The 27,251-nt window shown below is 45.4% G+C and overlaps 1 protein-coding gene across 1 annotated transcript in view; it reads right to left on the bottom strand.

Moving 5' to 3' along the window:
- FANCD2 (Fanconi anemia complementation group D2) overlaps positions 33–27,251 on the bottom strand; it is a gene marked incomplete at its 3' end in the record, with an annotated part of 47,227 nt that continues 20,008 nt past the window's right edge. Inside the window, 26 exon segments of the mRNA XM_021409783.1 lie at positions 33–116; positions 430–576; positions 2,861–2,935; positions 3,949–4,023; positions 4,754–4,792; positions 5,476–5,547; positions 6,084–6,177; positions 6,307–6,429; positions 7,740–7,839; positions 9,367–9,494; positions 10,031–10,144; positions 11,935–12,050; positions 12,254–12,382; positions 13,194–13,310; positions 14,757–14,903; positions 16,114–16,223; positions 18,094–18,192; positions 18,361–18,469; positions 19,142–19,257; positions 19,551–19,651; positions 20,815–20,955; positions 21,060–21,133; positions 22,057–22,182; positions 22,663–22,723; positions 24,127–24,236; positions 26,536–26,643. Coding sequence (XP_021265458.1) covers positions 33–116; positions 430–576; positions 2,861–2,935; positions 3,949–4,023; positions 4,754–4,792; positions 5,476–5,547; positions 6,084–6,177; positions 6,307–6,429; positions 7,740–7,839; positions 9,367–9,494; positions 10,031–10,144; positions 11,935–12,050; positions 12,254–12,382; positions 13,194–13,310; positions 14,757–14,903; positions 16,114–16,223; positions 18,094–18,192; positions 18,361–18,469; positions 19,142–19,257; positions 19,551–19,651; positions 20,815–20,955; positions 21,060–21,133; positions 22,057–22,182; positions 22,663–22,723; positions 24,127–24,236; positions 26,536–26,643 — 2,715 coding nt within the window.

The following is a 27,251-nucleotide window of genomic DNA, read 5'->3' on the forward strand; positions in this document are numbered from 1 at the left end:
CCGGGCGGAGCGGAGCCGGGGGCGGCCCTTACCTCAGCGGCGCTCTCCGCCGAGTCCTCCGAGTCCTCCTCCGCGGAGTCCGGCGCCGCGGAAGCCTGCGACAGGATTTCTTCTCCCTAAGCGGAGGGCGGAAGGGCTGCGCTGAGCGGGCGGGATGGGAAGGAGTTTGGGGAGCCTCGAGCGGGCGGCTCTGCGGTCCTGCTGCAGCTTCTCCCCTCTTCCCCCCCCCCACGTTCTCGGCTCCAACAGCGGACCCCCCGCCCTCACCCACAGACGGCACGAGTCACCCACCGCGAGGAGCCGCTGCCATGCAGAGCCCCGCCGACCCCAAATCCTCGTGCTCTGTGCCACGGCTGAGACGCACACAGCTCCACGCGGCCTGCGCGGGGACAGCAGCATCCCCGGCTCCCGGTGCGCGGCAGCGCTCACCTGCAGGTCCCGGTTCTTCAGGACGCCCACCCAGAAGGCCTCGTGGCAGTGGTTGAAGGCCAGCATCGCCTTCACGCGGTACACAAATTGCTCCAGGGACTTCTTCAGCAAAGGCACGTGGTTGGTCAGCCCGAGGTCCTGGTGAATCTGAAAGCAGCACAGCACGTTGCGGGGCCGGGAGGTTCCTGCCTGGGCTGGGCACCGGTAACGTTGAGGCACGGCAGGCCCAGGCCGGGAGGAGAACATCGCCGGCAAATTACGTTCTGCTGTAGCAGCTCCAGGGGACGGCGCTAGCCCAAGCCCACACACGGGTGAGACGGAGCAAGCTGCTGCTGGTGGAACAGCAATCACCTCTGCAGGGCAGCACCGCAGCCACGCGGCCCCACAGCACAGCACAAAGCGGCGCTACGGCCATCAGAGCACCGAGCCACCTGCCCAGGAAGGGAGGCAGCTCCCTGCTCACAGCTGCACGCCGGCCACGTCTGGAAGCTGTCAGACTGCCGAGCGCAAGGAAAGAAGGAGAAAGATGCAGAATAAACTGCTACGATGGCAATCCTTCCTGCTCAGCGCCTGACGCAGTTCCTCGATGTTAGCTGCGTGGGATGTATGTGCAGCGTGAGCTCAAAAGCCAGCTCGTGCAGAACAAAGCAGCGCAGGCTTCTGGAGGACGGGGACAGGAGGGAAGAGATGGGATTGCTGTGAGCACAAAGCGGCTGAGGAAGGGCGGCTGTGCCAGGTGCCGCGTGTGATTTAGCTCTGGGTGCACGAGCCTGTGTGAGCAGCCTCTTCCTGCAAGGCTTGGATGTGCAATCCAGCACGGAGTCATTGCTAAAACAGAACCTGCCGAGAGCCATAAACAGCTACTTCATGCGTAACGATTTTCTTTCATGAGAATACTTCGCAGCCCTCTTGCATCAGATCCTCCCATTAGCTGCAGTCTGAAGTCAGATGAACTTCATTTCTGGGATGAGTTCAACACGTGTGGGTAGGGAGGCACTGCCTTCCTTCGTCTGCTGCCAGCAGGGAAGAAGCAACCGAGATCCAGCAGCAATCTGCTTGCTGGTCTGCGTACAGGGAGGAGCTGGCAACCATCGGCGCCAACCAGAACCTACTCAGGAGTGACCTCAGTAATGACACTGCCGTTGCCACTGTCCTCCCTGGGTACTGGAACCAGAAACTCTCCTTACGTCCAGCATTAGAAATGGGAACCAATAGCAAGAGTAAATAACAAATGCTTAAGGTGAAGCTGACTGCTGCTGTCTGATGTGAGACGCTCTTTAATGACACTCGTATGAGGGAACACAAACCTAAGATTCAGCTGCGACCTTCTCATTTCTGCCGAAACCATTTGGCACAGAGACCTGATCAGACCGCAGTGGTGCAACAAAGGTACTCACTAACTGTGCTTGTAGGCTAAGAGGGACCACAGCATACAGCGCTCGGACATCCTGGCCACGTGCAAAGGCAAATGCAACCCTGAAAGCTGCAGTGATGTTATCCTGCTTACAAGGTGAACTGAGACTTTAAAGTGGGCGTGAGGATTTCAGTTTCAAATATCAGAATGAATTTTTAGCATCTCCAGGGTATGTGCGGGGTTCCAGCTCACAGATTCTCCGTTGTGCTGGCAGCTGCAACGGAGCTTTTCAGCTGGATTTCTCTGCTCCTGATGCCAGCTCTGCACTAAACTGCTAGCAAATCTAGCTTGTGGAGCCATGCTTTATGGTTTTCTCCCTTCACCTGCCTTGGAAAAGCTTTTCTCAGAAACGTGTTCTTGGACCTCTGAGGAGTCTGATGGGAACAAAGCAGCGCGCATGGCATTCCTTCTAACAGCATTTTTCCCCTGTGATTCTCTCTTGGGACAAGCACTGGCTGCCCACACTGCAAGCAGGGTGCTAGTCCTTCTCCCCCTTCCCTTCAGTGTCCTACACAGAGGCTGGCAGATCAGCTGGGTGCCACCAGCATAGTCCTTTCCCCTTGCCCTCTCCTCTAACATCAACTTAACAAAGCAAGCAGACACCTAGAGAGGATTCTGAGTATGGTTTCCTCCCCATCCACTTTTCTGGCTCACAAGGCTGTTGATCTTTGCCACGGCTTCTCTCACATATTATCAGTCTGCCACTCGTACTTTATACCAGGATTCCAGGGTCTTGGCTTGTGTGATCAGAAACACCCTCTTGCAGATGCCAACAGCAGAAGATACCAAGAACCTGTCCTTTTCCATAGGGTATGCTAACCTGATCTGACATCCAATGAAGCAGCTTCCAAATCAAACACTTCAACTTTTTGGCCATTGACCACAGCTATTTCACCTCCTCTCAGAGCTTTTGCTACAACTGACGCTGCTGTAAGACTGCAGTTAGAACCTGGCTGTGCCCTGGAAGACCAGTGAGAAGAATAAAACATGCTTACAAGAGGAGCAACTGGAACTTACCTTGGAATGGCCACACATGTGATGGAGTTGTCTGGTACTCAGCTGCAATGTTTTCAGCAAACTCTGCACATCGTCCTGCAATAAAAACATCGAGCAGCAAATCACTGTCAAAGCATTTCTCCACAAGGGAAAAGAAGAATTAACGCAAGAGTTCTAGTCTCAGTAAACCTTTTAAAGGTATGATTCAGAAATCATCAGATGAACAGGATGAACAATAGGAGAAGTGCACTGTGCACATGGCAACTAAAGTAGGACCACCCATCAGAACCTATCAGTGGAAGCAATTAGGGGCAATTAGGATCAAGACAATCTTGTCACATCATGCCTGAGTACAATCTTCTGAAGTAGGGGAACTGGAAGGAAAGTATGTAATACTGTTAGATCGTGGTATTTGCAACAATTCCAGCTGGAACTCTGAGCAACAACCCTTTTTACTGAGTGAATTATGAGGCACTTCCTATCGTAAAGCAGGTGTCTTTTGATAACCACATTCCCCCAAATATCCAGAGAACAGACCTCACGTTTGCCATAGGAATGGGTTATTTCTTAGAGAGCTGGACGAGATGTGAAGGCTAAGCAAAAAAAAGTCTAACCAGCAAAGGGGCATTGCCTCGCAACAAAGCAAGGGGACTCAGACTGTTCTTGTCTATCATGTGATGCCCCAAGGTTGGTCTGTCCACCTGCACCCATGGATGTTGCACTGTTCAAAGTTGCAAGAATTTTTTTTTTTTTTTTGCAAAAACACTGTCCCTCCAGGTTGCAAATCCTTACCAACCTGACTGCTGAACGTGACCTTCCCACTCTATGGGAGACACCTCTGTGCTGATGGTATTTGAAGGAGGAGGAGGTTGAAAGGGTTTCCTCTGCTATCAGCAAAGCCATCCAGCTTTGCCAGAGGTTCTTGGCAAGCTGGAAAATAGTGTTTGCCTAGGGAGCACTGGACAGGCTAGTAAAGCAGGGCAGAGCACAGCTGGAGGCATCAGGCACATTGGTCATTAAGTGTCACAGGTGTTACGTCAGCGTGTTATAGCAAGCATTAGTCATGCTTCCCAACTGGGTCCAGGCAGTTCTCTTTCCAAAGCACTTACCCTATGTTTTTTAAAGCTGTGGTCCAGGAGAGGCATGGCAAGCTTCAGAAATGCTTCTACAAAGAGGCGGCCATACTACCAAAAATGATAAATATTTTAAAAGACAAGTTTAAATTCCTTTTCAAAGAATCATCAGGAAGTCAGGTAACACAGAATCATAGAATTAGCTAGGTTGGAAAAGACCTACAAGATCATCCAGTCCAACCATCCACCTACCACCAATAACCCCACTAACCCATGTCTCTCAACGCTATATCTAAATGTTTCTTGAACATAGCCATAGATTTTTTCAAGCTACCCTCGAGACTCTTCTTGCTCAGTAGAAGACTATTCTGAAACATACAGGCTCAGTAAAGAGTCTCACTTGAATTACTGAAAAGACAGACTAAAAATGCAAGGTCTTGTAATTGTACGCAACCCTGGCCTTACTCACTAGCAAACTGGCAACAGAATTTAACTAAACAAAATTACAGAGGCACTACAGGATTCCTAGTCAGAAAAGGAAGAGTTGCAGGGAGATGTGTGGTCTTCCTGGGCTCCAAGGGAGACCTGCTTGTTGTGATGTTTTCTCTGACTTGAAGTACGATGGGGAAAGGAGAGGGGAGGAAAGGGCTTAAGCCAGTAATGGCAATTGCAGCAAATTCTCAGTGGTTGAGCCATTCAAGGACAGTAAGTGGAAGGGTGTAAGAACATAAAGGTATACGTGCTCCTTCCAGAGAATTCAGTAACTACTCTGCTGCACTGGAAGCAACAGTTCAGAGAAGCTGATGCTTCAGCAGCTCTCTTCCGTGGAGTTCTTGCTTACCTTCAAGCAGATGCTGAGTACAGGCCTGCTGTCAAACACCTATGTGGGCAAGAGTTAAAAAAGAGCAGATAAGTCTGCAAGTCTGAAGGAAATAATGCAAGCACAGCAGACAATTAAAAATAGCCTTCTGCTGCATGCTATTTGATGGCATGTGACACCTATTCTAAGGCAACAGCAAGTTTTGCCAGGGAGCACCATGCAAGTGCATAACATGTAATGGTTGTCAGACAGAAGTGCTTTGCAGGATGGCTGTCTGGTCATCTAAAGGGAGCACTGAGCTAGACCTTTTGCAGATGGCACAAAATCATCTCAGTGATTCTGAAGTTCTTAATAGCTTGGGAACTCAGAAGACCGGTGCTGTGAGAGAACGTGGAGCGCAGGGAGGGCTCCAGCGAATGCTGCTATACAGAAGAATCCAGCTCAGTTCACAAGAGCTCATAAGCTGTAGTTGAAAAAGCTTGCTTCTGCCTTTGTACAGATTTCCATTTATGTGACAGCTATGTTACTAAGATGTGCAGGCTGTAAGAATTAGAGAGTGCTCAATGGAAGCCCTTGTACGCAGGTTATAAGTGTCTTTATTTACCACCTCCGGGCTGCTCCACCAGTACCTCATCCTTCACACTTTTCCCATGTGCTCGTAAACCTAGGTACACTGGGCTTTGCTGGGCACCAGAAGGAAAACCAGATAAATATCACACGCCATCATCACCGTAGAGCCTCACCTTGACCAAGTTAACGAGGATATGGAAATTCCGCACAGCGATGTTCCACTTCAGCAGCTTCTCCAGTTGCACCTAATGGGATGCAAGGGCACAGTAACCCGAGGTGGTGCATTTCCTCTCCCTTTGCTGAATGCCCTCGCTGCATTTGCTGTACTCAAAGCGCAGTTATTTTGAAGACCACGGGCAGATTTATCACAGCAAAACCACTCAGTGGCAATGCCAGCCTGACCACGACCCATACATCTTATAATGCTAAGAGTTAACACGCTTCCTTGCTACTAGAAGCTCTTGGTTGGAAAATAACTATGTGCAGCCACACAGGTGTGCAGGCCTGCACAGCATGCTAGATTGTGGATTACTGCCTGTTTTCTGTTTATAGCTTCTGATGGATTTACTGGATTTTCAGATGGTGCAAAGCAGGAACAAAAGGATGCTAGTCACAAATTAACCCATGTATTAGTTTTGGCTGATTAATAAACCTCTCTGACTGCATTTCCCTGACCACGTTCAGCAGTAGATTCCTTTACAAGCTGTACATCTTTATTATACCGTCCGGTTTAGCTTAGGTCCTTCTCCCCTCTATGATTCCAGTGCATTTGTTTTCCTACCTCACTTGAGTCTGATGGTTTCCCGGCTGGGATGCTCTTCACCGAACTCTCTAGCTGAGCCATCATTACTCTGAAGAAAATTGGGAATGTCTGTCTGTGGAGAAAGAGAGAGCGAAACTGAAAGCCATCCATGAGCATCTGGATAAAGTTGTCCCTAAAACAAGAGCTTTGTCACAAGTCATTGTGCATCCTGTGACATTCAGATGTCTATTGAGGTAATTACCTGCTCAGGGTGGGATATGTTGAGGAACATCCATCCTTGGCAGAGTTGATCAATTCAGGAACACCGACACTGGAGATTTCTTCTATAGCTTTCAAGATGTTATCTGTGTGCTCCAAGTAGACGCTAAACCCAAAACCAGCTTAGTTCATTAGTAAATATTACACAGAATAACACATCAAGTTCTTGAACTTTGCACTACCTGTAACATGTAGCCTAAAATTGTCTGGCTCACTCTTATGCCAAAAGCATACATAGGTAGGAAATCCAAAGCAATACAGTGACTTGGGAGAGGTGCCTGAGAACTGGAGGAAAAGCAAACCTCACTCCTTCCTTCAGAAAAGACCCAGAGAACCACAGGCTAGTCAGCCTTGCCTGGATTCCTGGGAATGCAGTGGATCCTCCTTCCTGCCCTTCTTGTAGGTGGGTATCACATTCATTAACCTCCAGTCAGCTGGGACCTCCCCAGTTAGCCAGAACTGCTGATAAATTATTGAAGGTGGTTTGGTGAGCGCCTTCAGGCTCCCTCAGTACCCTTGGAATCCTGTCCAGCCCCACAGATGTGTGTGTGTTCAAGCGGTGCAGTAGGTTGCTAACTATTTCCCTTTGGATATGAAGGGCTTCATTCTGCTCCCTGTCTTCTAGCTCAGTGGGATGGCTATCCTGAGAACTATTAGTCTACTAGTAAAGAATGAGTCCAAAGGTGGCATTAAGCACCTCAGCAATCTCCTCATCTCTCATAACCGTGCTTCCCTGCACATCCAATAAAGGATGGGGAGTCTCCTTATCTTCATTTGGTTGTTTACACGCCTATAAAAGCAATTTTTATCGTCTATTACTTTAGTGGCCAAGTTAAGCTCTAGCTTGGCTTTGGCCCTTCTAATTTCCTCCCAGCATAAATGCACATATTTGTAGTCTCTGTGAGCTGCCTGCCCCTTCTTCCAAAGGTCATAAACTCTTTTGGTCCAGGGCAGCCTGCTCAAGGAGAGGTCCTGCTGAGGCAGAGCAGTTGGTACAAGGTGACTTGCAGAGATCCCTTCCAACTTTCACCATCCTGGGATTCCATTTCACCTAAGACTCAGCCCTGTTCTCCTCGGCTTTAGTGAGAGCAGATTTCTGTTCACTTTTATGAAAACAAAATCAGAAACTTGGATCCAGATACACGTTTACACGTGCATTCACACACATCTGTAGATGTGCTGATGTACAGACAAGCTACAGTGCAGCAAACACAAGGTCCAAGCATGCCTCTATGGCCAGTGACTAACAGAATTCTTCCCATCACTCGCTGTCTTCCAATGATGTAGAAACTGAGTTAGACCAAACTGCGTAAGCATGAGGATTGTGATCAAGAGGAGTGAGTCATTCCTCTGCAACACCAGTAACAAAAAGTTCTACAGTGTCTTAACATGCTCTTAGAAAGGCTTGAGTCTTACCAGAGCAAAGTATGCAGCGCGCTGTTGAAGTGGCTGCCCTTCTCTCGGTCCCCACCAGGCTTCAGCCACAACTGGCAGAGGAACTGCTTTGCTAGCAAAGCTGTAAAAGGTAAGGAATAACTTACAGAAGGAATTGGATGTGTTTTGTTTCCCAAGAATCCAAAACAATTTCCTTCTTCTATAAAAAGGCCTCGTGTCCAAATGGCTTGTCAAAAGAGCACAGCATCACTACCCTTCAAGACACCTGAACTTTGCTAAGATGGAATGCATTTTCCCTAGAAAGCAATGAGATCACAAGCAGAAAGAGAGTTAGATTAGATGTAAGGAGGAAATTATCTGCTATGAGGCAGGTTCATAGGTTGCCCAGAGAAGCTGTGGATGCCCCATCCCTGGAAGCGTTCCAGGTTTGGAGCAGCCTGGTCTGGTGGGAGCTGTCCCTGCCTGTGGCAGAGGGAGGAGGTGGAACCGTGTTTTGGTCCCTTCCAACCCAAACCGTTCTATGACTTATCACAAGAACAAAATATATCACATGTATAACACAATACATAACACAATATAACACATCCTGCGTGCTCCTGGTCTGGAATACCCACTTTCGTCAGAAGCCATCCACCTCCAACTCATGTCAAGCACAAGGTCTTTGGTAGCTCCTATAATAAGCCAAGTATTTTAATAAGGCAATAGGCAACCCTTAGAGCATTCATTTCTAAAAATGGAATTCCAATAACAAGTGACTTTTCTTTTTGGCCACAGCTCTGCAGCAGCGAATGTTAAATGGCAAATTTGAAGTTTACAGATTTCTCAAATCACAACTTCTAAGGAATCAGTTTCTTCTGCAGAAATTGTTAAAGCCAGAACATTATTAGTTAAAACGGGTTATTCCTTGATGCAGTCTGTGGGTGGTTCTCCCATCACTGGACTGTTTAAAACAATACAAATCCCATCAAAGCAGGGAGTTTATCATTGAGTGGCCATGGGTATCTGAGAAAGACAAATGCTAGAGATGTCTCAGTATGACAAGGTACAGCTGAGAGGGGTGACTGTCTTCGTCATACACTGCAATAAAGAATTAAAAGTGGAGAGCGACAACTTTTCTTGTATACTCCCTGCAGGGATGCCTATGCCTCACCTTCTTGAAGGCAATTCTTACAAACCTGGTCCTAATCCCTGAGAAGGGCAGTTCTCTTGACCAAGACGCATGGGGTTAGCAACAGAATTTCTTCTCCCTCCACTCTGAAGTAACAGCTCTACTTGGACAGTTTATCTCCATAATTTTTGGAAATGAGTTGCCACAACATACTGAGCTACATGTACTTGCTAGCAAGTTACATCCAATTACATCTGTGATCAGCTCCATAATTAGCAGTTAAACTGAACAGCAAACTCATTCACAGAGCTCTTAAAAGCTGTGAGGCTCCAATTTTAAAAAGCACTAACCAAAAGAGCTGGAGTTTGCCTTTCTGCACGGGACCGAGGCACAGCAAAACAAGTACCAAAGAGCTCCCAATAGATTTACTGCAGTTCCTCTTACTAACTGCTGTAACTGTTCATTCAGACATAACCCAAGATTTACAAGCGAAGGACAGCACAAAAATTCATCTAGGAGAAAAGGTTCTTCACACATTACCCATTTTCTCTCTCTTCCAGCCAGCCATTGGTTTTTCAGAGATGGCCATCAGGAGCTGAGTGAGGATGAACGCACACTGGAAGCTGGGAACACTCTGCTGGAAATTCAGTAGGTACTGGAAACTCTCGCTGGAGAATGACAGGAAAGCAAGAAGGTAAAGACAGCGTTGATAGGGTTATCTCCCATAAGCACATAAGTAAAAAAGGAGCAATAGACCAGCTCAGATCCAGGGTCTCCCTAGCCTAGCCCTTGTCTCTAGCAGCACCACTTTGAAGGAAGGGTAGCAACCTCAAGTAGACAAAAAGTCAATCACTGAGAAACCTCTCTTAAGCCCTAGCTGCTGTAAGTTTAGCAGCATCTTTACACACTGCTTTTGCCTCATGCCCCTATAGACATTTTAACTACTCAGAACCCATTCATTCCTTCTGTGAATCCTACTGACCCGCTAGTTTCACACAGCACGCTTACACATGAGCCCCATAGACTATTGTGTATCTTATAATCCAGTAGTTCCATTTTATTAGCTTTGACTGCACTTCCATTCAATTAAATGCAAAGCTTTCTGTTTAGAGGTGGTGTCATCTCTAAGAGAGCTCCCAAACACACATTGCTGCATGATGTTTGAAATCTATCACTTTCAGAGCTTGGGAAATACCAACTTTACCTTATCAGCTCTTCAAGAAGAAGAAACTCTGTCTCTCCTGGCTTCAGCCTGTCTGCAAGTTCCTGGAGAGCTGACCTTAGCAAGTTGGAATTCTCATGCTGAGAAAAACCATTCCTGAGGGTAGAAAAACGTCCAGTTCAGCATCAGACCGGGAGGAGAGATATCGGACAGAAAAGCACATCTGGGCAGATGTTTGCAACAAAGCTGCTTGATGCAAAGAAGCCAATACACCAGAAGAGCCCAGGAACATGTTAGTTACAGGGGACACAAAAATGGAAAGCCCATTTTAACTGCAAGCTTTTCCACTACAGTTTTATCTTTTCCAGGGAACGTAAAACCTTGTGTACACAGGTTACCAACTTTACAGTTAGATTTCAGATCCAGGTGGGAGGGGACAGATCATTTCACAGAAGTAGAAGTCCATATATATTAAAAAAACATTATGCAGGCCTGGAAAAAAAAATAGAGGATGCCTATTGAGAGTTGCTGTGCAAATGCAGCAAGAGTGGCCGGACACCTCTCAAACAGTAAGTAGAAGCCTAACAGGAAGGAAAATCGTCAAGATCTTCATTAATTCTTTGAACTACCACTGTCTGTGGAATCATCCAGTCTGAATACGAACTCTGGAAGTGCTTGGATGGCTCCATACTCTAGATTTATACACTGAACACAGGGGCTTGATAACGGTAAAGATCAAGTGCACCTTGAACACAGAAGATAATTAACAATTGCCAACAAACGAGAGGTTGATGAAACATTAATAAAAGTTATAATTTGGTTGCTGGACTGAAGTGGCTGGACATCTAGCCCCAGTATACGGCTGCTTGTTTTATACCAAAATAGAACTATGTTACTCTCTGTCTAACAGTAAACTCATCTCGAGCTGCCTGCAATGACAAAGCGAGTCAAGTTCTTTGGTTTCAAGATAGGTAGACTAAAGAACAACCAACATCCATAATACCTAATGAGAAAATGACCTATCTGGAAACAGCCAGAAGTGCCACCAGCGTCCCTGTGGCTTTAGCAGCAGCCAGCAGGAGAGGCACACCTCAGTAAGAAGCTGAAGTGGCACCATCAGCTGCTTACCTTTGCACGTGACATAAAAGAAAAGAGCTCTCCCTGTTCAGTTTGATTAAAGAAAAAAAAAGAAAACCTAGAAAATTCTGCTAAATTCTAAAGAAAATATAACATTTGCTAAGCATTCAAAGCTCAGGGAGTGCCAAAGGCGTGTTTATTTGCATTCTGCTACTTCCTTCTCTTGCTCTTTTTACACTTGCTACTACTTCTGAAGCACAACCAAGGTAAACCACTTTCCACACACAGATCTAAATTAGGATTCAGAAAAAAACCTGTGCAGTGCTCTCCTGGATTATATTAACAGATGCAGAAGTCAAATTCAGAGTGCACACGCATTTACAGTTTGGTATTTAAGAACCTGGTTCAAGTGCATCAGCAGCCAAGGCTTTCGTCAGTGAAACCGCATTCGTTCTTTGCAGTGAAAAAATTAAGCCTTTCATTGCTCAACATGCAGGCAATGACAAATCAGCAGGAGACTTGCTGGGCAAGAAATTCTAGGATCCCTATGCAGAATGGGAGGTGCACAGCGAGGTGTGCCAGTATGCCACTCATGCCAGTCATCATCCAAAAAATCACACGGATTGCTGCACGGGATGCTGGCCTGTTCTGGGCTTCCCACTACTCTGCAATCACTCTTCATCACCTGCTGGTTTGGTTCAGGGGAGGCAACTATAAAGTGTTTAAATGTCTCCAGCCACAGCAGCGTGCAGTTCTGCACGACTGATAGGCTGCTGGTTGGCTACAAACACTTTACAGGAACATGGAAGGGAGGGAGCACACGGACTTTGTTCATTTATGTGACTACAGACCCTTCTGTTTAAACTCACCATGCAAACAGCAAGCGAAAAGTTAGAAGCAGCTGGTGGTAACAAGAGGACATCAGCTGGTACTCCTGGATGTTCACTCCCGATTCATCTGCCACACCCTGGTTTGGTATAACTGTCTTTAATACAGAACAAATCGTTCATTAAAACTAGTCCAGGGGAAGATAATGGCAAAAGAATACACTTCTATAATCTCAATGCTCAAAAAACTCCACAACACAGTGAAGCCACTCTCTTTTCCCCCAGAAACAAAACCAAAAGTAATTCCAGAGGCAACAAAACTTGATGATGATTTTTCGAGCCAAAATTGCTGCTCACTCACCTGGAAGTAATTGTGCATGTTCTCCATGTGATTACACAGTGGCTTTAGTAGCTTGACTACACACACAGCAACTTCCTTAGGGGATCTCTGACAAAGGTGGGAAAAACCAATATCCTTGTTGCCTCTTTCCTGTAGCAAACCAAAATTTTAAAGTCATTTCAGTCTTACTGGAGAATAACTTTGTGTGAGACGCTTGAGAACGATTTAAGATTGCTTCAGAGCAGAAGAGGCTCAGAATGAGAAAGCTGGCTTCAGCTGAACAGCCAGCACCAACTCCGACAAGTGGATAGCGTTTGATGGAAAGAACAGAACTGATGTGACAACTCTTTACATTTTACTTAAACACGATGAGAAAACAGTCTCTGCACGTGGGATCTAAGATAAATAGAAAGATAAGGAAGGAGAACATAGATTACTATAGAGTCAGTCAATATGTAGTGAATTTTCCATAGTTTAATTCAATGGGCTACACATGTTTACTTTCTTCCTGAAGTTATCGTCCAGAAAACCGAGGACTCCTTGCACTCAAGGTGTTCTAAAAGAATATGAAAACATACGGGGAAAAAAAAAAGCCAGAAAATTGATTCCAACAGCTTCTGTCCACCCAAGCCGAGCTACTTCTTGCACAGCAGAGCCAGTTTCTCCAAGCTGGGCAGGGAAAAGTGTCACCTCAGTTTTGGGCTACAAAGATTTCCCTCAGCTGCATGCCCTTTCCTAAGACATGCAGAGAACTAGACACTGCAAACACTTTGGCGAGTGATGCAGTGCAGAAGTCTCTTTTGAAAGGGCAACTGCTGCTCTGACACACAGCTGGGAGTCAGACTGCCATTCAACTGTAAGGTGAAAATAATTCTGAAAAACGTTTCGTCAGGAAAGGCTGGAAGCCACTGATGTGCTCTGCTAGCCCAGGTCGTGCCCAATCAGCTGCTGCCGTACACACCTTTAAGAAGGGCACTCTCCTCGTGGAGCCTGGGGTCAGCACATGTTCCAGCTTCCAGCACATGTCATCCAGAAGGAAGCAGAGTTCAGCAGGCCCCAGCTGCACAACTTCACTAGCCTGCAATTACAAGGAAGAAAAGTCAATTCCAGGACTCAGCACCTAATTGTAGTGCCTTGAAGCTCACCTTCACTCCCTCCATTTCCAGTTACAACTCCTGGCTTAGTTAACCTCGGCCAGGGAGCAATTGGGTAGATGCTAGGCTTTTGTCTTCCCCATTGCAGGTGCAGGACATCAGTTCTGGTTACTCAAAGCATGAGGTGAATCTGGTGTTCTGAACATAGCTCCAGTAACACCCAGCTACTGAGAGCCAATGTGTTTAAACACTGAGGTTCAAAATCACAGAATCATGGGGGTTGGAAGGGACCTCTGGGTCCAACCTCCTGCTAAAGGAGGAAAAACACAGGAAAGTGTCCAGGAGCGTTTTAAATATCTCCAGAGGAGACTCCACAGCCTCTCTGGGCAGCCTGTTCCAGTGCTCTGTCACCCTCACAGTAAAGAATTTTTTCTTCATGCTCATATGGAACCTCCTGCATTCCAGTTTGTGCCCATTGCCCATTTTCCCATCACTGGGCACCACTGAAAAGAGCCTGGCCCCATCCACTTGGCTCTCTCACCCATGAGATAAGCACTGATAAGATTCCCTCTCGGGGAATCACTTGAAATAATGCCACCTGGGCCAGGAGATTTGTCAAAGAGTCTTACAAGTGGCCTGTGTCCTGCACACGTGGAGATGGCTGTCGTTGGAGCAGGCCAGGCTGCACTCCACGCTACCACAGCCTTTTTGCATTTTACTAATCCTATGGTTGCATAACAAAATTAGATTCCAGATGGACTGAGCCTGACTACAAAGAGTCTAACAAAATTAAACACTCTGCTCTCCATATTCACAGCAATGTATAGTTTTATATCAGCTTCCAGATGGTAAACAGGACCCTGCCCAGTGAGGGCACATCCCTGACACCAATCTCATATTTGCACCCAGTCTGCCATCTAACAATGACTTGAGACACCTGCCTTTTTGCAACATAGACTTTAATGTCATAGGTCCTTTGGAATAGTCAGGCTGCCTCATGGTGTTTTTAACACCCTATACCTCAGCAGCATTCAATATTAAAACCCTTTTCTTTCCATAAAGCATATACATGTTACACTATATCTTTTTTCCTTACATCTAGTGTGTGGCAAACTTGCTCAGAGCAGGGAGGGTTGGACTAGATGATCTCTAGGTGTCCCTTCCAACCCGTACAATTCTGCCATACCCAATATTAATATCACTTTGGTTTTAACACTGTTGCCATACTGCATGTCTAGTATGAACAAAAGTCCTTTACATCTCAGCACCTTGAATTACTTTCATTTCTCTGGAGGCAGATTCCCTACCGGTACCAAGCTCACAGTCCTGGCTCAACAGACCTGAAGATCAATCTTCCATTCACTTTAACGGAGCAGGAGAGGCCAAGGCCACAGAGAGGCGATAAATAACATAAAACCAGTTCCACTCACCTCTGTGTGCATCTCTGTGTCCAGGATAGACTTTGTCAGCAGCCCACAGTGGAGTACAGAGAACACCTCCAGGTCCAGCTCTCGGAAGTAGGGCCGATAACTCTGCAGCTGTGCCAGAGGGTTTCCTGCCTCCCTCTCTGGAGCACTCTGAAAAACGAAGGGCAGAATTCAGCTGGCAACCTGCAAGACTTTCTACCTCAAACAGACCTGTTTCTTCCACACCATCCTCTATATTTATTGCCAAGCTGAAACAAGACTAAGAAGAATTCACACCAACTAGCACGGAGATGAATACATACAACCAGAAGCATTTTCATTTTGGATTGTCACTAAACATTTTCTGGAAAAAATAACATACAGGAAACCAGAATAATCTTTGCTATCTCCTTTCTATGAAACAATGGCTGCCAAGAAACTCATGCTGGAGTGGTGAAAGACAGCGTCCCATAAGCACCATAAAAGACAAATGTTTTTATCTCTGATGAACACCAGGGTGGTAAACCATGACATGCTGTACTGTTTTTTGCTCAAAAATCCATGCATTCCTAAGAGATTCACTCCATGCAACCCTGTCACATGAGCTAATGTACGTTACACGTGGATCACACAGGATTTCTGGATTCTGCCATCTGTGGATTAGTCTGGGACCAGTACTCTCGTTAGCTAAAAAGGGTTGCATCCATTAATTTCCAGAACTATCCAAGACTTCATTCACTGTAACTTAAGTGGCTTTGTTATCCTACTTGACTCAGTTTTCCTATCTGTACAGCAGCACGGAGACAGGAGAAGCATATTTGCTGGATCAAAAAAATTGGTAAAGTGGGCTCTGAATATATATACACTATATATACAATATATATATACGCTTGTAACAGTGTAGTGGTAATTGTGCCTTGTGGGATGCTTATGGGATCCCAGCATCTGGGATGCTGAGTCCAAAGCCAGGCACACTTCCCTGGCCTCTCCCCTTCAGCCAGCACAGATTGTGCATTCTGGACAGGATGATAAGAGCTTGCTTCAAAGAACAAGAAGATCCAACAACTCATTAGTTGATAGATTTGGGAAGTTGCTCTTAGTGTGTGATGAAAACGGATAATTTTAAATATGCTTCATGATGAATACATTGATCAAATACCTCAAGGAAACTGGAAAATGAGAAGAAGGAGACTGAAGCAGACTGGAGTCAGAGGGAGATATGGTCCATACAGGGGTCTGTATTTTCCTGATTTATCTCACAGTTTCTGACTTGAATCTAGGAACTGCACTCACCTACAGTAACTCAAGGCTTTTGTTTCTGTTTCTATTTCACTTCCCTTTGTCTGCCTTCCCCGCCAGCCCTCAAGGGGTATACACCTACCTTCTCCAGCTCAGAGAGCTCAGAATCAGGCTGGTTTCCATCAGAACTTTCATCTGCCTGAGTGCGCTCTGCACTGCAGGCTTTGCTGCCGTCAGACTTTTTTTTCTTTCCTGGAAGAAAAAAAGCAAATTCAGGACAAAAAAAAAAAAAAAAAAGAGAGGTTGCACTGTGTTCAAATAGAGCTGCAAGGCAGGGAAACAGCAGAGGCTGTACTTCAATCAGCCCTAAGAAAGCACGGAACACGCACAGGCTGCGAGTCACCTGTAGCCAGGATCACAGTCCACAACAAAGTCAAATGCATTTGAGGCTCTCTCCTCACCCAGCTCCTCTTTTACAGCATCACAGTAAGAAACTGTCTCGCATTTCTCACAGTGCTTTAAGCATGTCATGCAGCGATTGCCAGAACGGTGGGTCACCATCTTAAAAAATGCTTGAACCAAAATCAGCATTGCTGTCTCACGGTAGTGACAAAGGCAGAGGACCTGGAAAAGGGCAGCAGGGCAAACAGCTACAGAAGGAGCTTGTGGGGATGCTGTGCCAACAGCAGAGTAACTCAATTAATTCTGAGCAAAGGGCTTCACTGCTGACAAAGGCCGGGACACTCATATCTGACACGCTGTAGCAGAAAGATGACTTGAAATCAGTGTGGTTTCTTTAACCATACACAATGTGTTTGACTAAATAGGCATCCAGTAAGTCACTAGGGCAAGGTAACTTCACACAAGGTCCCAAAGTTATTGCAATGCAACATCATAGAAACGCTGGCCGCTGTGCCAGAGGACTGACAGCTTGCCAATGGAATCCCCATGAGTGAAAAGGGATCTCAAGAGATTTCAGGAAAATTAAGATGGTTGGGTTTGTCCTCCATCACTGGGAAAGATCACTAAGCACATGGATATACGGTCTGCTGGGAAGGAGCAGGGCTGGCAGGCTATTGGCATCACGTTGATAAAAGGAATCCAGCATCCACTAGAGATTTAGATATCCAAAAAGCCTTTGACAAAGTTTTACACCAAAAGCTCTTAAAGAACTGGATGAAATAGTGCTTTCTTGGACAGCAAGCTTGTCAGAGAAGCAGCAAAGGGTAGGGCTTAATGTGCACTTTTCAGATGGAATCAGCCATAGAGTGCTTTAAAAATTGGTTTTATTCAATTCCATAAGCAACTGAGAGAAGGGAATGCTCAGGGAAATTTCCAACAAATGTATTCAGGAAGCCTGGCCACTGGGTACAGACAGCAAATGCATCAAAACAATGAAAAACTCACCTTGCCAAAAGTAAGCAGCCAAAATAACTTACTACGTAATCACAAAGGATATGAAATAAGGCAGCTCATAGTGCAAGCAAGGGGAGAACCAGAAAGCCTTCCCCTGCTTACTGGCAGCAAACTAATTTAGCTCAGTAAAACAAAAAAAATAGGGTGAAATTGGTGTCAAAACCATATGTCATCACGTGACTGTGACCCACATGATTGTTTTTTTTGTAGCTGAGTCCTGCTTCTTCTCCATGGCTGCAGGGAGAGGGTGAAGGAAGCACTTCCTCGTGCAGGAGAGCCATAACAGAGTTCCTATGAGATCACTTAGATACAACGTAAAGAACAAGGATTTGCAAGGCAGCTCGAGCCACAGGCTTAGAACCAGACACTGCTCCAATCCCTGAAAGGCAGAACAGCTTACTGCTGCATGAAACACTTTGCCAGGTGAAAACAGTCAGTAAAAGCTGTTATACAAACTATTATATACTGAGCATGAGCTTCCCCAAGCAGACAGACTACAGAGAATGTTTGAGAACAGGATATATATAGATATGTATTTTTGTCCAAGTCCACTTCAGCTGCAAGAGGAGGTGGTAAGACTTGAAGCTAGATAAACAGTGCAAGGAATTGTGTGTTACACACCACAGCAGCACAGTGGCTGCAGTGCAATACGCTGGTCAAACCCAACAGCACATCTGGTTCCTTAAACGTTACAAGCTCTCCTTACCATTTTTCTTTCTCACTGGACCACCAGCATTAATGGATGGTACTCCCTCTGGGGCTTCAGAATCAAAAGTAGCAGGTGGTGGGACATAGCCAGGGGTTGCTGAAAGCCAAAACACAGATATTTGTTCAATTGAGCTCCTGAATGACAAAATACAGGCAAGTACACACCTAGAGGAAGAACCCCATCTTTCATCATCCCCACAAATGGGGAGACAAAATATTACATGACACAGCTGAGGCCCAGAACATACAAATATTTCACATTCACCTGCCAAGCATCTTCCTAGCACATTCTGCAGCTCTGTGATGTTCTGTAGCCGAGTCAGAACTTTCCCCTTCATCTCAGCATCTTGTTGCTGGCAGAAGGCATTTACAACCTAGAGGCACAAAACAAACTCACTGTGAATTAGGGGCTCACTTTTACTACTTTTCCTTTTTCTAAACAGCATCCCTACGTCCTGAATAAGCACACAACACTCGGCACAAGTGGCCTATCTGACCAGATCCAGGCTGCAGGAACAAAACTCTTCAGAATCGCCTAAGAAAAAGGACATAATTGATGTAAACTGAAAAGTGACTTATTTCCTCAACCTGCTGGCTACCCTCATGCTAGTACAGCATGGAGAGACTGACTTTTTTTGCTTGAGCTCTCCTCTTCTATTGGGGCTACCAATTACACCTCTTAGCTTAGAAAGATATTTGAGGTTTACAGCAGCCTCCTCGCAGCAACACAACTCATTTTCAGACACAAAACTAAGCCACAGCATACAGGCTGCAACTGAGCAGCAGATGGAAAAGTTGCACAGCAAGGCAGTCCCTTAGAGCCTCTGAGGTTGTAAGAGCTAACAGCAGAGTGGCTGTGAGCAGAAGGATAAAGCATAAATAATAATGAAGAGAAGAACACGGAGAGATCTCCAACACCTCACCGGAGAGTATTTCCTAAAGGCAAGGCTGTTCCTCGACAGCTGCACCCCTGAAGCCTGAGGTTAGTGTGTTTAAGTGCTGCTCCTCAGTGCCACTGCAAAATATGCAGGCAAGGCTCTACCCACCTCACGAAACCAGTTGAGGGCATAGAACAGGAGCGAGCATAGAAATTCCCGTTCCTGCTTGGAGAGAGAGTCCAGCTTCCCTTCCAGCTCCAGGTCAGTCAGGTACAGAGGGCAACCTGGGACAGAATGAGCAGAGAACATATTGGACTGAATTTGCTGTCCATCCTCTGCTCTTTCCACAGTGACTTCTCAAAACCTGTAACAATTCCAATGGCTATTTAGAGCCAACTCCACCCATCACTTGCCAGAAAAAACAACTGTCTCCTCTGACTCCCTTTACTTTATGGGCTACGGGGCATCTCAGCCTCCATCGTTAACTACAGAACTCTCCCCACAAATGCAGGTCCTTCAAATCTGTGACAGGAGCAAGGCAGCTGGATGGACCCCGTGAAAGGTTCACTTCCCATACCTAGTAAGGCATCGATCTCCTCCAGGCTTCCATTGTTTTGTTCACTAGTGTAGAGTCTGAGCAATCGGAAACAGGGCGATAGGCAAATTGGTGATACTACCCTGGGGGAGGGAAAAGTAAACATAAAACATATTATATTTATATGTTTTATATTCCTCCAGGAAGCTTATTACTTTTCCTTTGCATACTGTGTCCTCCCCATGCCACCTAGCCTATGCCTTCTATTTTGTTCCTTGCAAGCCACAGCAATACAAAGCAGAAAAGCACCAGATGGTTAAAAAAAAAAAAATGTATCATTTATCATCAATTTTCTGGGAAAACACATGGGCAGAGAAACAGCCGTGCTGAACCAAAAACAGAGTCTGATTTCTACTAGAAATAAATCTAAGCTGAATATTACAGGAGGAATGACAAGAATTTGTGCAGAAGGTATTCATCAGCAGTGGAGAAACCTTCTTGAATATCTGCTAGCATGCTACTTACTGCTCCCATTCTGAGTGAGGAACGTTACTATTTTTACATCGACGCACATAGGGTAACTAACTCTATGTTTCTTTCATTTGGTATAAATTGATTCTACCTTTTTTTAAGCACAACTACAATCTCAGCACAATCTGACAATCAGTTAGACAGAATGTGAAGCTGATAGTTTAAAAAAGTCTATTATTTGTAATTTGGATGGCCTGTAGTTTAAGTTATTTATTACACACTTCTTGTTTCACTCCCCAAGGACAAAGCCCTTGTTCCTCAGTGAAATTTCACTTCTGGCTGCATCTTTGTGATTTTGCACATTTTTTGTTATCTAAGTACAACTTAAAGGTGAGAATAAATCATGTGTTCTTGACACACACTAATCCCTTGCTGATTCCATTTGAGAATCATTGCTCAAAATACGAATTTTACCACCTCCAAGTTGCCTATCCATCTCCATAAGGCATCCAATAACACAATAACACAGGAATAAAGAGCTACTATTCTCATATGACAGATGGAAAACAAAGTGGATGCAACGGGACTCACTCAAGATGACCTAAACAGCCTGAGTCAGAACAGGCTGCCAGGTCCCCATCACGTGCTTATGCCTCTAGACTTATCTGAATGTGTCTAACAGCAAGGACAGGAAAAGAACACTGAAAACTGGCAAATCCTCTGTCCAGCTCCTCATCAAGCACTTAGGCAGCAAGAGCTGGGCACGGTGTACTGCATCAAATGAAAATACAGTTCTTTTAACTGTGGTATGACTGCAAGTTAAGTGTCATAGTACCTTTTCCTCAGGTTACTCATTTCATCAGCGACCCTGCCAGGCTCACACTGTGACACCAGTGGCAGGAGGTTAATGGCAATTGCTCCCTGACTTTCATCTTCATCCAGATTATACAAGGACTTCACTGGGAACAAAAAGGAACTGCAAGAGAAGACAGACAAGCTCAGTTGAAAGGATCACCATGTTAACACACTCAGCTCTCAGTGGCAGAAATATTACAGAGGCTTAGCCAGTGTTCAGCATACCCATCCACCGTGGGGCTGAGATCCACCACAAAGTCAATGGGAAAGTCCTCCACCAAACTCTTCCCAAACTTATCCTATAAAGAGAAGAAAAAACCTGCTCAATAAATCAGCTCAGTGAAGCAAGCTGTAACAATTACAGTGGGAAAAGCAGAAAATAAGGTCAGGCAAAAGGACCCAGGAGCAGTCACAGCGGTGAAACCCACTGCTTGCAAGGAGAGCCAAAGCCTGACTTTAGAAAGACAGTCAGGACATGCTACCAACCATACATAACCAGTCCCAAGAAGAACTTGTATCTGCCTTGCTAGGAGAAGGAAAAAAAAACATTCATCTTTTGCTTTTCCTCCATGGAGCACTCAGCTGGATGCCAGGAGACTGGCTTTTCTAGCCCCAGGCACAGGGCTACAGTGACTACCAGCAGTTCACAGCTCCCCAGTCACCTTCCCTTGCTCCAAAACACAGCTCCTCTTCTCCACAACCAGCTGCTGCAAAGGGTACAATGATTCTAACAAGAGAGAAGAATCCCTGCTCTTCCAACTGCTGTAAATCTTCACTGTGTCTCCTCCAAGTTCTTTGGCATCAGACAGACTTAATTGTCTGACTAGAAGCCAATTCTGACATGAAGTTGAAAGCTCTTTCAGGTTCTACCTTTGCTTATGGATATCGAAAGCTTACTCTGAAATGTCAATTAATTTCCTTTAAAAGGCTTCCCTCCTTCCTGCTGTCATATGAAAGTTTACATACAGGAAGCTGTTAAAGTATAACAAGGAATCTGTCAAAATAAAATAAAATAACACCTCCAAAAAAAAAAAAAAAAAAACCCAGAAAGATGAAAGAGTAGTTTGTCTCCTCAATCTCTTACAGGAACCTTAAGCATGCCTACAACGAAGCAACAGTTCTCAGACTGGAGTGAAATCCACTGCCCTGTCCATACATAAAAAACATCATGTTTCTGAAGAATACATTTCAGTGATTAAGTTCAAAATACTCTGCAACATACCAGGAGCTGCAGGTCCAAATTTCCCTTCTGCTTCTCAATCAAATTGGCAAGTTCATCGTAGTAGAGAGCCAAGACCTCTGGTGTTTGCTCACAGCAGAAGCCAACAAGGTCCATCAGCGTAGAGAGCTGAAGGGAGAGAACAGTTTGTACAACAGGTGAACGGCCACAACTACAGCTTTTACCTTAACTCCTCCTTTTTGCATTCATTTATTCTGAGGCATGACCAAAGCTTCAGCTCGAGGGTAACAGCCTGTGGAGGCTGCTTTTGCAGATGCAGTTTATAGAAGGGCTTTCAAGGACCTAGCACTGCTCCAGCATGGAGCAACACAAAAGAGACTGTCCTGTTTCTCTCCTTTGTGTCTGAAATAACACCTGAAGGCTGCAGTACTGCATGAGTGCTATCTTAATACAGTACTTTGCTTCTCCCAAACAATTTTTAATAGATCCTTGGCTCTGTAGTTAATATACAAGCACCTCAAGCTGAGTAAAGCTGTCAGACACACGTAGTGCTTTACCTAAAACCGTGTCTTCAGTCACATCTTCCTGCTGACCACATCCTCCCTCTGTCCCACACTGCCCCAGGATGCACCCATTCTTGGCACCCACCTGCCCATCACATTCGATGCTCAGCTCAGGTCTCTCCAGCGAGCCACCATCTGCTTCATTTCTGAAAGCAATTGATAACCTCACTTTTGTGACACAACACTTAAGAGACGGCAAAACCCATCACACAGAGAAATTCACTGGAGAATTAAGCATGAAAAAAGACACACTTTGGAACAGTATTAGGAAAACTCTGGGACAAGACTCAACAGCACCTTCAAGATTACGCTTTTCCTGACCTCCAGGCACCCACCCTTCTGGAGGCCATGGAGCCTCACCTCACCATGAGCCTAACATCTGCAATGGTACACGATCTCAGCTACTCAAATTCCTGCTGCTTACTTGCAAGGTTCAGAAGGGCAGTTTTTTCTCTGGTAAGGAAGGAGGCTTTAGAGTTTGCCTCCTTCAAAGTGTTCCTGATGAAATCAGGTAGGATGCTAGTAAGGTAGAGACCCAACATGCTACCAAGATATTTCTCAAGTGTCAGCAGATAGATTTTCCCCAAGCACTTGGGTCAGACTTGGATCGGGAAGGAACATCTTTGTAGGTCAAACAACCAAGTTCCCTACGGATTCAAACCTTTTTCTGAGACCTAAAACACACTCCACCCGCTGGGGTTGTCTGTGTGCATTTTACCTGGCAAGTTCCCTGCTACTGAAGGGTGCTTGAAGTGCAGATGACCCCATTCTTGTGTTGTTCTTTTTTGTCCGTAGTCTGCATTTTAGGATTTTCTAAACCTCTTCTTGAAATAACTATTTTATCTTGTCCTGCTTAGACTTAGGCCAGTGCAAGTATGATGTCAGGGCTACGGGAGCAACCATAATGAAGTCCACTAACTCAGGGCCTGCAGATGGGCTTTTCATGTAATAAGCAGCAAAGGCATTTAATTAAGAAGTGCAAAATCAGCAAGCTACACCATGCTTCCAAACACAGCTCAAATGTTTCTATTCTAAGCTCTTTAATCTTTGTTGCAGTTCTTCTACAGGAGTAGAAACTCTACAGGAGTTTGCCTGGTTCATCAACACTGTCTATAAATTATTTATGCAGTACATTGGAAACTGTCGTGTCAATCCCTAGCATAGAAGTACATTTTTTCTTCTTACTTCTTTAGATTTCTCTGCGTTCAAACACAGGACACATTAGACTATTCAGCCTTAGTTTCCTAAGCTGATTTGCATTCAGTCCACCACAGTGTTCAATTTTTTTTCCCCCCAAGCATTAGGCCCTGCTAGTGCTAGTCAAGGCCTCCATGTGTAAGCACTAGCAAGAAATTCAGGATGCCTTCAGGATTTGCAACAGAGCGCAGTACTAAACAGTTTGCAACACCAAGCGTTGCAGTTTGGTAAGGGTTGTTATTGGATTTGACCAAGATGTGCATGAGCTAGAAGGCAACGCCTTCCTGCCACCTTCCCCAACTCCAGGTTGTCTTAAAGCATATTGAATTCACCTTTCTACATCTTCTCTCACCTTTTTAATGCCACGCTGCCCATCATGGTAACGGCACCAATAATCCCCATCTGTTTGTGGTTGGGAACAGAGCTGGAGAGCCACTTCCTGATCACCATGTGCATATCATCCTAAAAAGAAAGCCACAGCCTGTATCATTACAGAGGGACCAGTGCCCATCACTCCCTTCTGTCAGCACCTTCACCTGATGTTGTCTCCAAAGGCTGCACAGAGATGGCTGATTGGGATTACAGCTTTGTAGACCGAATGCACGTCCTGCGATTTCCTTTGTAATTAACTTAACGGTCAAAACTCTAGGTAAGGTTGCAAATAGCATTGTAAATGCTTTGGCTTTGCTCCAATTACTATACAGTCTAGATTTCTCCTATAGTTAAGAGAAGATTATATACAAAAAAAATGTAGATATTCTTGCAGTCCTCCACACACACAGACTGCAGCCGCAGAGCTACCCTCCAAAACTCTGTCAACTGAAAGAGGCTCAGGGATGGAGCAGTTTCTGGTCAAAGTCCAGAGAGAGCTCCAGTGAACAGCACAGCAGACACCCGGGTTTAAGACATTCCTCACACTGCCTCTGTTGTGCCCATGGTGTGGGAAAACACGCACTCACAATCGTAAAGGCCTCTATGCAGTAGCCCCATAAACACACAGCAGGTCTCAAGGCAGCACGCTTTAACAGCTACACTAAAGCAGCTGATCAACTGCACTTTCCCAGAATAGGCACAGCTTTGAAAAAGTTTGGAAGTCTGAACTGCTCAAGATGGACTAAAGTGGTCTCCTGATGCTGAGAACATACAGCATCCTTGGTAGAAGGAGGAGCATCCTCAGACTGGGAAAGAGCATGTGAGACAACTTAGAAGCAGCTTCACAGAAGTACCAAAGATCTCACGGGCCACCAGAACATTTTATGGAAACAGACCAGCCCTGGTTGCCTTGATGCTTATTAACTGCCTGTATGGGTTCTGCAAAGGAAGGGGCCAGCTCATACAGAAACCTTCAGGGATTGAGAGCTCCTTGAAAGTAAAAGCTCTAACCAGAGAGCAGTCCTGAGACAGAGGAGATGAAGGCTTGAGTTATGCTATGCAAAGAACCAGTGCAAACAAGATCAAACTGGAAGCAGAAAAAAGGAGAGTACATAATTATGCCGTCTTTTCTTGACCTTCCCTAGGCAAGATGCTTCTGGCATGATCTGTGCAATGCCTAACAAATGCCTAACCTGCCTGTAGCGACACCTATAGCCAAGATACAAGTGTTTTAGTAGTACATTAAAGAGAAAACAAAGAGGAATTTGGTTCCCAGGATACTGATTTCTTTGGCAACCTACCCCTGGAGGCTCGGTACCACCAAGGACAGAGTCAAACTGCCAGCCTTGGGTCCCCACAGCCACAAACTCTCAGCTCAGAATCATTTCCAGAGCTTACACTCCTGTCCTTCTTGCAATTTAAGTGTCACAGACAGGCAGAACACCTTTCTGCGATGGCTAGTCCTTCCAGGCTGCAAAGTCACCCAGTGTGCATTGCCAAGGCAGTTTTCCACAAGTCACACACAGAAAAGAGAGACTCAGAAGGGGGAAAAAGCCACTGAAAATGTTGGCAGTGAATAGTTTAATCTTAAGAGAGTCCATGGGAAGACTTGAAATGACAACAAACATGCTATGTGCTACAGACCCATTGGGAACACCAAAGTTTTCCTTCATAGTCTCAAGCATTTGCAAACAGTCACAACTTGAAGGGACTCAAAGAAAAACGAACAGTCCCAATTTCTAACAGCTCAGATTTAAGAATGGAAAGATTTTAAACCTTGGCAATTCTATTGCAAAATAAAAGCCTTGGCAGCAGTCCTCTACACTGCGTAGTTTACTCCTGCTAACACGAGTGGCCCTCATATCTGACCTACAAACAGTAAGCACCCGGATCAAGATGAGCATCTTGGAGAAAGGAGCTGAACTGTGCTTTCTGAATACTTCCAGTGGATGGAGAAACAAAGCTTGAGAAAGAAGATGCTAAATTCACACTTTCGCACATCTCCAGGGCTCAGCTAGATAAAATCACAGCCAACATGATGTCATGCTGGCAACAGACTCTTCAATTGAGAGGTTACATAAGGGACTGACATTGGTCTCCTTCCACCAACATTTCTATCAATCTATCTTTTTTAGATGTGAAAGAAGAGGGCCGATCCAGGAAAGCTAGGAGATATACAGCCTCTGTGGTGAGCCCTTGCTGTACAGGACAGCAAAGCCTGGCGCTGCAGCCCAGCTTGCAGTCAGTTATGGAGAAGAGTATTAAGCTAAAGGACATCTTGACACCAATTGCTGGTCATAAACGAGCTACTATTTGTACAACACTAGAACTTAGCCCAGCTAAAAGAACCATGGCACAGCTGAACTCTGTTCTCTGTGCCCCTGCTTACCTGAATATAACTTCCTTCTTGTCTCTGGCTGAACGCTAGTGTGCTGAGAATGTAGAAAAGCTTCCGGATCTGGCATGGATTCAGTTTCTGCATAGAGTCTAAAATGGTCTGCAAGAGAGAAGCCACAAGCTAACTCAGATACAACAACAAATCCTTTCCAAATTCCAACAACTGTCAGCCAAAGAGCAGCCAATTCACTTTACCTTTTTTGTACGTGTAGGAAAAATCTACTTTGAAATTAACATAAACGCAGAGCTCTTGCTCTGCCCTTAATTCTTGCAGTTCACCGTATCGGAAGCTGAACGGGGAGAACAATCTGGCTACTACAAGCATTTTGGGAGAGCTCCAATCCCACTGGTGGCAGCTATTTAGCTTCTATCACAGATTTCCTCAGTGCTCAAAGTATTTGAGAAAATGAACAAGTGAATTTACTAATATTTCCAACACAAGCCCCGTAATAACAGCCAAGCCTTTAAGAATTTAGGGGTGACATCTTCTGTGCTGAATGGCACCCTCAGGATATTTCTTGTTCCAAGTACTTCAGTGGAAGCAGCCCAACTGTTTCCCACAGCACTGCTGGCTTTCCTGCCGTTGACAAAGCATTTTGCTAATATTATTTTTCTCCTACAACTGGCCAACATTGAGCAGGATTTAAAACAAGACACTGAGTATGGCAAAGGCAACTGCAGGACTGGGAACCCACTTTCTGCCATCCC

The sequence above is a fragment of the Numida meleagris genome, chromosome 11 (assembly GCF_002078875.1).
Source record: "Numida meleagris isolate 19003 breed g44 Domestic line chromosome 11, NumMel1.0, whole genome shotgun sequence".
NCBI classification, from domain to species: domain Eukaryota; kingdom Metazoa; phylum Chordata; class Aves; order Galliformes; family Numididae; genus Numida; species Numida meleagris.